At 39.9% G+C, this 12,044-nt stretch overlaps 1 protein-coding gene across 2 annotated transcripts; it reads right to left on the bottom strand.

Moving 5' to 3' along the window:
• Window positions 1-1,559: 1,559 nt before the first annotated feature.
• On the bottom strand, window positions 1,560-11,387 carry BHLHE23 (basic helix-loop-helix family member e23). Of its 2 annotated transcripts, none has more exons than XM_044986244.1 (4): window positions 10,565-11,387; window positions 9,630-9,710; window positions 8,658-8,717; window positions 1,560-2,071 (listed from the first exon to the last, which is right to left on the bottom strand). In XM_044986244.1, the coding sequence occupies exons 1-4, from the start codon at window positions 11,271-11,273 to the stop codon at window positions 1,995-1,997; spliced, it is 927 nt and encodes a 308-aa protein (XP_044842179.1). In that variant the 5' UTR covers window positions 11,274-11,387; the 3' UTR covers window positions 1,560-1,994. The 2 variants fall into 2 exon arrangements, with proteins under 2 accessions (XP_044842179.1, XP_044842178.1); XM_044986243.1 differs by lacking the exon at window positions 1,560-2,071 and adding an exon at window positions 8,009-8,117 and having other exon boundaries at window positions 8,508-8,717.
• Window positions 11,388-12,044: the final 657 nt, after the last annotated feature.

The following is a 12,044-nucleotide window of genomic DNA, read 5'->3' as shown; positions in this document are numbered from 1 at the left end:
TTCTGTTTCCTGAGCCCAGCCTCACAGATGCAGTCCTTCCCACCTAAGGTAAATGGATAGGTTTTTCAGGTTGCAATCTGAAATACGTAGGATTTAAGGGCAAATTATTAGCATTATACCCACACTAACACCAATGGGAATCACATGCCCCTACAAAGTAAATGCCCCACTATTAGCAAATGCTTTTTGTTATTCTTATGGCTGTACAAATCTGCCCCATCTGTAAAATGGGGATAATGTAAAGTGCTTTGAGATCTACTAATGAAAAGAGCTATACAAGAGCTAGGTATTACACCTGGGGAAATTTTCCTTTTCATCTATTTTGAAGAAAAATGTTCCCAGGGCCTTAGACAGTGACTCTGAGTTTCTCTCACTCAAAATCAATTTTCACATCATTTCTGAAAAGGCCTTTTAAATAAGAGAGGGGGCGGAATTGTTTCTGGCTTGCAGAAGTGAAGAAACTAAAGGCTTGTCTACACAAACATTGAGTTCATGGCAATCTGGGGTGGGAATCTACCCCACAACTAGCCTGCTGTGCATAATTGATCATGTGGACCCTGCTGATGTACACTAACAGTTCGTTAGTGTGCTTTAATCAATTCTCATTTCACAGTGGGGTAGATCAAGGTGCACCAATCAACTGTTGGGTGGGTTAGCAGAGTCCACGTGGACAGTTAGAATGTGGCAGGCTAGTGTGGGGTAATTCACTCCCCCCCAGCCAGTGTGCTGTGAACTAAATTTTCATGTAGAAGCCTTAAAGGTTCAGGATCTAATTTAGCTTGCTGAACAGTACCCACATCGTCAGCTATGTGTGGTGGTGTCAATGCAGGAAATCTTGGGAAGAGTGGGGGCACAGACATGCAAATAGGGAGGAAATAGTGAAAGAAAATTGCCTTTAAAATGTTGGCCCAAAAGGTAAAATGTTACAGGCCTGACTCCCTCTTGTACCACGTAAATCAGGAGTAACTCCATTGAACTCAATGGATTTATACTGGTGTAAAAGTAGTGTAAGAGAGAAGGATAAGGACCCTGGAATGGAAACTACTGGCTGGCTGTGGAGTGAAGGAATATTATATCTATATAAATCAAAATCCCACAGGATGAGAACTGGCAAAAAGGTGCAGGTTAGAAAAGAAAGGACAGACTATAGGGATGTGACTATGTAAATTAAGAAAGGATCCCTATTAGAGATGCCTTAATATTCTCTTTATAAGAGGAAAAGGACGAGAGGATTGGTAAACCAGTAATAGCACTGGCTCCTCCACCGTGCATGAGTCTTCATAAACTGAAGTTACTGACTTCTTAAGCTCTTCCTTCTGGGGCAGCAGCCCTTGGGTTGAGTCGTGCCCAAGAGGCAGACAGTGGCAAAGGAGAAGCCCACTGACAACACTGAAAAGGTTTATTAAAATAGTGTCATTTCACATTCACAAGTTAGAATCTAGTGCGGAGCCTGTCACTTCCCACACTGCAAGAACCAGAGGTGACAGAAATGAACACACAAACTCGGAAACAAATTACAAAATGCATTTTGCCCAAGCATATTTTTACTTTCAGGCAATTTAAAAATTCTGGCCCAAATCCGCTGGTGTGGCTCAGTTGTGGTCAATGCAAGACCAGAGGGATGGAAAGGCAACAGGTGGCTTCTTTAAGCCACCTTTACACTCCTTTGATGGGGATGTTTGGGAACTAGCTGGTCTCCAGTGCAAGTTCAAGCTGCCTCAGATCTGTAAGGGGCTGTTCTAGCATCAGGGGATTACTGGGAAGCAGGGACCTAGCCACACCCCCTTTTCCCTGGATGTCTTTGGTGGAAAAGATGCCATGGGGTGATGTGTGTGACACAGCACCAGTACAACGTCTTTATTCTACCCAGGCAGAGAGAGAGGGAGGAAAAAACGATTGTCAGTGTCGATATTATTGAAAAAGCAGTGTAATCGACTGATTACAGCAAACAGCTGCAAATCAACAAGGTCCTGGGTTCAAATATCTTGAGCCACTCATTCATTCACTGTCAGTGTGTGGCTGGCGGAAGACTTCTTGATCTTCTTATGCCTCAAGCCACCGTAGCCAGAAACTAAGTAAAAAAATAACAGGACGTTACTGAAACCCAGATGCTGCATATGAGCTCTGCTTATCTAAGAAAAAGAAATGAGAAAAAATGTATATAAACGTCTTCGAATTAACAGGGAGAAAGAACAACTATCCAACTACACATATTTGACACATTTCTCTTGAAAATCCTCCTTTCTGTAGTTTTGCTTCTATGTAAGTGTCAGATTGCGAACTCCTTACTCACCATGGGACTGCTTGTGTGAGTAACTACTCACAACTGCAAGTGAAGAGATCACAGCCTGCCATGAAAATTCCCATGAAAATCAAGTTCCCATGAAAATCAAAAATAGGAAAAGTTGCCTCTCAAGAGATTCCTCCCTCCTCCTTTCCCCACCGTGTTAATGAAATAAAACAAATGACTATCGGACCCCAGACCACGAAGAACGAAGGAAACATTTCATAAAGGTGTTCTCTGTTGAAATGCACAGAAAAAAACGTATATTTTTATGTACTGCTGCAAGCGCTTCTCTTTGCCAGGGCGGGCCCGATGGAAGATGTGAGTAGTACAGGAATGAACTTGCCTATGTAGTGCATTCTCTTGGCACCTGTATTATTCCATACAGTGCCATATTTAATCATAAAGGAGAATGTTAAAGTAATAGAGCTCCTGTAACTAAAATGTTTTCTATTCTCAAATCTTTTAGAAGCTGACTGAGGCAGCAAGGGGGAAAAAAGCCAAGGGGAGAAAACTTGTTATAAGTAAAATTGTATTTTCTTGGACACTGGAAAGTATGTAAACTAACCCAGAGGCCTCCAAGTCAGCAGCCATTTTAACATTTTGCAAGAGATTTTCATCTTTTCCCCCTATAGCCTCAGTTCTTTTGTAAATACTGAGCATGCCCACTATGGCTGTCACTTGTTTAGTCTACTTTACACTGAAGCTGCCAGGAGATAAGAAATATTTAAGGCAGTATAATTCTCAAATCAGTGGCATAAGGATTTTTCCAGGACTTCTCTTGTGAATAGCACAATGCATTACACTGAATATGACCAAGTACTGAGTGAGTCAAAAAATGACAGTTCAAGTATTTGGATGCTGCCATTATGATGAAGTAGGAAAGATTAAAAATAACAAAAAACAAAAGCCAACAATCCAAACCATACACTGATTTTTTTAAAAAGAAGTCAAAATCATTAGAAATAGTTTCTTTCATCAAAGTCCATGTTTTCATTATACTGTCATATTATGCAGGCTAGAGCAGTTTTGAAGTAGTAATTTGTAAGTATGTGCAATGTATTAGTCTCTAGCATCATCAAATTATGTGTTATACTAGATTAAATGCAATTCCGTAATAGTCTAATACTAAAACAAACCAAAATGAAAAAGGCACAGTTCATGTGTATATATAAATAAGGTATAGATACAGATCACACATATACTTTCTTGTGTGTTTATAAAAGTATTTGTGAATATATATTATATATCGTAACTGTGCACACATACACATTATATGTGTGTGTGAATATACACATAGATATCCAGACACATAAATACAGGTGAATTTATCATTTTTCCCCCTTAATCGATTGGCCTGCCATTTACTGGAAGGCAAATAAATGTTAATTTCCCTACTGGTATCACTAAAGAAGAGGAAACATTTCTACAGAATATACAAAAGTTCAGCACTAGTACATTCTTACAAACACCATTACTCTGATTACTGTTTCTGCAGAGATATGCCTGCCTCATTGTCATTTCTGATACTACATCAAGCAGAGGCTGGTGGTTTCCCAGTGGTGTTGTCGCCCAGTTGAATATGACCTTTTTTGGGTGACCGCGTTCAGGTTCTGGTGGAGATTTTTCCTTCTCCTTTGTGAACATGTTAATAATATTAAAAATTATAGAGCCTAAGACGCTAAGCAAAGTTTAAAGCATGGAAATTAAGTAGGCTTTTTTCATTAGCTTTGCAACTTTTGTGTCACTTGTAGTAATAATGAAGGGGGTAAATATCTTTGGATGTGGCAAATTTTAAGCCACATAATGGTGGCGATAAAAATCCATAATGTCAGTTGCCTTGTGGCAATCAGCAAACATTTCGCATTATGCTTGCATCTTAGGGTTTGCGGCCAAAAAACAGATTTGCCTCTGTCTCATTAAAATAACGAATGCAGTCCGAATGGATCTGCGATGATTCACTGTACGTCAGACTAAATCACGACGCTTTTTGGAACCAACTGACTATGGCCTCATTACTTTAGACAAAAGTGGGCTTGGAGGAATAACTGTGGTGATGTTTTTTTGCTCAGCCATGTTTTTCTCTTTGAAATACTTAAGGCAAAAGATCAGATAGATTTTCCCATTGGTAGCTTATGAGGACTGGGTTATATTAAATCTAAAATTCGGTTTTAATACAGATAAATGAACAACACACTAATGTTAGTGCAGGAGATTAGAAGTTAATCATATACACACACATTTTATTTTTAAGGCTAATTTTACTGAACATGATTCATTTTGATCAGATTTTAAAATGTCACTAACTTGTTTAAAGGATACAGAAACGGAATTTTGAATTATTCTGTAAATATAATAATTTTGAATACATGTTTGTTCTCATTCCACATTATGTACGTCCTTAGATATTTGTGGATTATCTTGTGTTAGGTTTACATCTACCAGTTTCCCTATCTTCCATAAAAATGTAGCAGAAGAATACTGCAAACCAATTGTTGTCTTAATTTGCACAGATAAAATTATTATTTAGACAAACATGTTTGTTTTAGTTTCAAAATTAACATTTAAGAATGTAAGCATACAGCTTTTATGAATTTGGAGAATAAATATTAAATCAAATGTTAGTGTTTGTAGAGTTGTTTAGGAATATTTTAAAGGTTAAACTGGATTACTTGAAAATTATCTGACATATATAAATAGAGAATTTTAGAAATTAGATTTTAAGAAATGGGCATGTGTTTATTGATCCATGAATACATTCCAGCTTTTTTTTTTTTTTTTTTTAAATCGGGGGAAAAAAATTAACCACAGTCCTGGTGAAAATCATATTTTGAAGATTATGCTAAGAGAATGGCAGAAATCTCAAATATAGATTTGAAAAAAAATCAACATACAGTAGTGTATTTTTCCATGTTGCTGGCTGATTTCTTTTATAAATGTATGCCTCAATTTAATGACAGAACACTGTAGCTTGATAAAAGTTGTTCTAGTTAATTGCAAGATAGCTGCAGTTTTTAAATTTGAGTAACACAGGTTTCTAATTTAGTAGGAAAATATTTTGTTATATTTATATAGTGAATTTTATATTTCAGATACAAGAAAAATTATATGAGAAGCATCCATGGTTTAAAATCACAAATCCCTCTTTTTCATTTCCCATTGAATAGGATACTGAAGGGGATTAAAGACTAACAACATATCACAAACAAATTTACATTATCAAAATTACTATAATCAGTCTTTTCTGCATTAATAAGGATTTAATGAAACTTTTCTGCTTTGCAATACCAATCATAACTCTGTCAGAAGACAGACAGTGGAGTGAAAGCAGATTTTTAATTAAAATTATTGTTTTGTGCATTACATTGTTTTTAAAAAAATTGTGTTAACTTAGGATAAAACTGCTCTTTGGATGTTTCATATACTATAAAATTACATGTTGGGCAACAAAGCACATGTAATAATAATGTGTATTAGCTTTAATAATGCTGTAAAACCAAGCCTTTTACATTTGGAATAATGTCAATGGAAATTTATTTGTAAATTTATGCATATATTTGAACTTTTCCAAATCTACACCATTTTAACGCCAACTAAACAAGCTTGTTTCATTTTGCAGAGGAGATGCAGTACCTTTTTGTCCTGCTAAATATGAAAATCTCTCTGAAGCCACAACATTAGTACTGTAGTTTAGAGGACAGTTCAAAAAATGATGCAAATGCTTTGTAGGCATCAGTTCATTATTCTCTTTGGCACTGAATATTATTATGTACAATATTTTACCCTGGTATCTCCTAGCGCTTTGCAGGATGTGTTAAGTATCCTACTGTTCACGTCTTTTTTTTTTCCCTTTCATAATACTGAATGCCGAGTTTTGGTCTTGTAGATTGAGTCACTCGAAATAGTCTGTGTTTTGGAAAGAGAGGCCAGGAACTTGCTATGCTGGGACTCTTTGCTTCCAATCAGCCAGGACACAGATGGCAATACCTGGCTTGCTCTAAGTAAGTGGAAGCACTACACCGAGGCCTGCATCCACCAGTGGTCCATACTGTGTAACCATGGTGCAGGTCTAAAATAGTAAAGGGATAAAGGCTGTATAAAATTTCCTGCTCCTTTTGACTCTTTTTACAATAAACAGAGTTGCATCATATTGCTGTCAGTTCACAATTTGAGTTCTATAAGGCAATGGCTCCACTACAGTTAGTAGAAGTTTTGCCAATTACTTCAGTGGGAACAGGATCGGGCCCTACACCCATTGCTTCCTTATAAACATCACTTCTACTAAAAACTTAAATCCTAGCAATGTATACAAAGAGAATGACTACAACAAAGATATAGAATTGTCACTTAAAATGTGATATGACTGACTGCTTTGGGAATTCAGAGAAGCCTGGTTTCTAGCAGAAAACTGGATCCTCATGATGGTTAAAGGATAGTAAAAGGCTTCATTACCTTTACTACATTCTATGAGTTGTAACTGACTGGGTTTCAGCAAAAAGAATTAAAAGGAGACCGTTGTACTCTGGACTCCCCATCTTCAAACCTGTTGCTGTATTTGGTTAATCAAGTTTTTATCTTGTAAGCTAAAGAAAACACTTCAGCCAAGTTTTGACATTAGCAATGCAAATTGACAACTGTTTCCTACTCACAGTTAATAAGATTATACTGATTAGAAAAACATTAATGTTAGTGACTAACATTACATATCTTACAAGCGACAGACACTTGAGAACCATTTCCCTCTTTGCTTGTCTTTCTAAAGGTGTTTCACCCCAGCTTCTCTTAAAGTTTGGAAAACTAAATAGAACTAGAAAACAATATTTTTAAATTAAGGCTGGCATTCAGTGTGTTTTCTATTAAATTAAATAGAACACTAATAAGATAATTAATAGATTCATACACACAAGCTGCATTTCAGTATTATCTGAGCATACAACACAATTAATATTAAAATGAAGGCAAGGAAAGATAAGAACAAGAGTATTTTAACATAAAAACGGGTTCTCAAAATTTCAAAATCCTCCTTTTGCGCCCCCTAAAAATTGCTGAATGCCACAGATTTTATTCTCACATGGAATACAAAATGGAATTTGAACTAAAATTACACGAAAAGGGTGAAATCAAATGACAATCTGTAGGATGTTGTCAATTTATTGCACGGTTAACTCTGAAGATACTGTACCTGCAAATGCAATATTCTCGCATTAGGTATTATTAGAGAAGTGTGGACACAACCTGATTTCTTTCATCCACAGTTAGGAATTATCCTCACTGAGACTTTAACAGCATTGCAAATATAAGATATAAATTAAACTGAAGCAGACACCTTCTGGTTAACAAGAAACAGAAGAAGGGTTCAATATGTGTTGCTTCCAGTTGCTTGCCCATGTAAAAGTTTGTAAGTACTGCAGACACTGTTAGATGGAAACAATTTATCAGAGTGCCTGGCTTTCAGACTTACCATTAAATAGTTATGGTCTACTCTGTTCTGGTTAAATGCTATACTAGTGCTATATGCAGGAAAGAAAAAGGAAATAAATAGATTTTCTCTACTTAAGTTATACAGCTCACCTTTCTTGATGTGTATTTTTAGTCATGTCTTAGATGTTATTTTAACATTACTGTTGTGAATTCTAGACTTCTGTTTTTGAATTTCCAGCTTTTAAAAAGTACTTAGATACTGTAACCTTGCCACATTTCCATATGATTTTCTTGATCTTCTGTGTTTGAAATTCCATTTTTATCCTACTGGGTATGAGAGCATTTAATTCAAAATTGGTTCTGAGCAGAGTTCTGAATATCTCAAGGTCCCTTAGAAAGTGGATATTTTAATCTGAGGATGGATATGACAAAATAAGGAAGCATTTTTTTTACTGGAAAACTGAGAGAAAAGTTAATCAATAAAGTTATATCCAATGGCATTGTTCTACAATACACCTTATATCCATGGAGACTTCCTTAAGCTATGCAGTTACAGAATCAGTCAGTCTTTTCTGTCATAATTATCAGAAAAAGAAGCAATTATAAACCCCATCATTATTAATAATCATCTCTGAAACAAACAAGCTTGTTTTTAATATGAAACTGTTAAATACTTTATTCTACGGCTATTTTAATAAGAGTGGAAACTTAACAATTAAACTATTCTGCATTTAAATAACACCAACTGCTCCGTTTCCAGCGCTTGAGCTAGAATTAATAAACGTTTATCATAAAATCATACTTTAGTGTTAAAATTGAACCTTTGTTGAAAATCATTTCTGGCACTGATTCAGTCTGCAGAATTTAAAATGATTTTTGTGTTTCCTAGTCATTTTTGCTTCAGCAATGGTTCTTCTTGCCTCTAGTTTTGTCAGAAGTGTTTTAAACATACTTTTGAGTCTCATCTCGCTCTCTCTTTGCCTTGACACACAAAAACAGATAAACTGGTCTTCTGAAAAAAAAAAAAAAGGGAAGGATGAAGAAATAAAAATGGAAATGAGTAGAAACCAGTTTTAAGCATATGTCTGTACGAATGAGGCTTAATCACACACTTCATTTTGCAAATACAAAAGTCTTTTGGAAATGTATTAATTAAAATTAAATACTACAGACAAGCAGCTTTAGCGGGACTGCAGTCCTTGCCAAATTAGCATAACACTGGCGACAGCCATGGAAATTGGTTTAATAACCCTAAATAGTTACACCCCATTCCTAACAAATGGCCATGGACAGGTCTAGCCCCTCAGGCTGCTACTGTACCAGTTTACGTGGTCGCTCTGACATTGGGTGGTGGGTATTCCTGTCTGAACACAAATCACAGAATGCGTCTCAATTATTATTATATAATGATTTGTGAAGCATACAAGGCATCACAGCATTAAAAAAAATCCCCACAATTTAGGGACTAGCTACAGAGCTCACTTGGTAACTTGCACCAATGTGACACACACTTGGAGAGAGCTTTTGGTTTAGTGATCACAGTGGGCCAAGCTTCTGACATAATATGGGATTAGGATTTGCAGATACAATAGAGAACCAAGCAAATAGAATAGCAGTGATTTCCAACAATCTGTTATAGTCTTCTCTGACATGTTTTATTTTGTTCTGAGCATTAAACTCTTACAAAAATAACTGCCAAGGTATCCCTTTCTAATAAAGCTGCAGCTTTGAGGACAAAGACTTTAGTCAAGTATCCAAATGCACAAACTCAAACCAACCTATCTCCAGACTATTTCTCTTTAAATGACATGAGTAAATCACTTCCCCGCCCCCTTCAAGATTTATGGGATAAGTAAAAAAAAAAAAAAAAAAAGTATATTGAAATGGAGTTATCCAGTAGTATTTTTAAAACTGACTCACTCACCTAACTTCCACCAGTCTAATCCAAATGATGTTTCTTTACACCTTACATTGACTTCATCATTTATTTTGCTTAGACTGCCAACTGGTTTAGAGAGATGTAGGACAGAGTAAGTGGTTATTCATGTATTTTATTTGTTATAAATACACTTAAATACGTTGAGTGGTTTTATGTTTTGTTTACCAAAGATGAGCAATGACTTTGGAAAATCATTTGGAAAACCCAACCAAGCTGAGAAACAGGCAAAAAAGCAGGCAACAGTGTACAATCAAAATACTTTTGTCAGTCCAAGAATGGGTTCTTAACTTGAAAAGAAACTCTCATAATTTTAAAGCTTCCATGGTTTTACCAACACCACAAAAAACACCTGAGAGCTGATCAGATGGCATTTTAGGTTAATTCTTGGGCACTATTAGATGAATTCCCCCCTTTTTATAGGTGATTTTGCATTCTGAAAACATTGCATAGTTTTTACCCAGGTTGATCAATCCAAAGAAAACTCACTGAGATTTCCGTTTCCAGATTTTTCTCTCTGTGTATGGGTGTGTTTTAAAAACTTTGTTTAAACAGACCAAGAAACTTTGTGGGCCAAAGCAAGTTGATAGGCAAAAGTTATGCTCAAAGTTAATCCATTAACAGGCTGAGAAGAAAATAAATAAAATAAAAAAAACACTACAGAAAGTTGCAAGCAGCATGACTGCATTCAAAACCATGGAGGGGTGGGGAGCAGGTTACTGAATTTTAGCTAAGTGAACTTTAAAACGGCCGGGTTGTTTTGTCCAAACAGCTTTCAGATATTTCCCAATGAGAGAGCAAAAGAAATAGTAAAATACAAAAGAAAAAAAAAAAGAAACGAAACTTAACTGATGGTTGGAAGCCAGGGCGGATGGAGTGGGAAGAAAAGCGGACAGGCAAAAGAAATCAAGGTTTATCATTACAGTGTTTGCAGAGCGAGGAGGTGGTCCCGGGGAAGGCCGTGCATTTCTCGGGGCAGCTGGGCAGGGCGGTGCCCGAGAAGGGGTACACAGCTGACTGTCCGAAGGGGTTGAGGGTGGCAGGGAGAGGGGTGCTGAGGGCCTGCCCTTGGTTCAGATAGGCCACTAGCCGCCGCATCTCCTCCAGGGCCTGCGCCTGCATGAGGATGTAGTTCTTGGCCAGCAGCAGGGTGGCGATTTTGGAGAGTTTCCGCACCGAGGGGCTGTGGGCGTAGGGGATGACCGAGCGCAGCCCGTCCAGCGCGTCGTTCAGGTCGTGCATCCGCCGGCGCTCCCGGGCGTTGATGCTGAGCCGCAGCGAGCGCTGCTCCTTGGGCTTCTTCCCCAGGGCGCCCGCCGGGAGTTTGCCGTCCCGCTCGTACGCCGGGCTCCCCTTGGCCGGCTCGAAGGCGTCCTCCTCGTCCCCGCTCTGCTCGCCGCTGCTCTCCGCCGACTTGCCCAGCGGGGCGGGGTGGAAAGCCCCGCCGCCGCCCGCGTAGCCCCGCGGGCTCTCCGCCGCGCCGCGCCCCGGCCCGTAGGCGAAGGCGGACTGGCCGTAGCTCTGAGCCAGGGCCAGGTAGGGGTCGCTGCCCAGGGACTTCAGCTCGGCCATCGCCTGCTCGGGGAGGTCCCCGGAGCCCGGGAAGAGCTCGGCTCCCTGGGCAACACTCATGGGCGCCCGGGGCACGTTCCCTGCGCCTTCCCCGCTGGGGTCTGCGCCCCTCCTGCGCGGCGCCCCCCTCCTGCGCCCTGGTGGGTCGCGGGGTCTGCGCCCCCCTCCTGCGCCCTGGTGGGTCGCGGGGTCTGCGCCCCCCTCCTGCGCCCTGGTGGGTCGCGGGGTCTGCGCCCCTCTCGGATCTCGGCCTGCGCCCCCTCCCGGGGGTGTGCGCTCCCTTGCTGGGTGTCTGTGTGCGTCTCGTTCAGGTCTGGCTGGCACCGCGCTGTGCCCTGGCTGGGGGCGGGATATGAATCATCTCCTTTCCCAGCCGCCCGTTATATTACAGAGAGGGGCCCGCTGGGATTCACCAGCCGCCCAATCAGAGAGATCTCTTTAATTAATGGTATTGGAGGGCATTAAAACACAGGCAGGGGAAGCCAAGGTAGCGCCCGGCCAGGGACGGCTACTTAGCCACGAAGCCAGTGAGCTCCCCCAAAGGCCCGGCCGTTCCCCACAGCCCGGCCCTGGACGGTGCATTTCTTTTCAGGTGGAGAGGACAGCGCCAGAGGCATGCTCAGAGCTTGCCGTTTGATCGCGCTTTTAACGGAGAGGCGCCTGTCTGCCCACTCCAATAAACACGTCCCCTACAGCAGCAAGGGTGGCAGCTACACAGCTGTGAAAATCGCCAGAGCTCTGCTGGGTTTCCAGGATAAACCCTTTGCAACTTCTGCTGCCAGGAGCCACGTGGGACCTCCCAGCAGTCCGGCCCGGGGACTCTCTAATCAC

Source organism: Mauremys mutica, chromosome 13 (genome assembly GCF_020497125.1).
Source record: "Mauremys mutica isolate MM-2020 ecotype Southern chromosome 13, ASM2049712v1, whole genome shotgun sequence".
Classification (NCBI taxonomy): domain Eukaryota; kingdom Metazoa; phylum Chordata; order Testudines; family Geoemydidae; genus Mauremys; species Mauremys mutica.
The sequence above is the reverse complement of the archived record's forward strand: the minus strand, read 5'-3'. Positions and strand labels throughout refer to the sequence as shown.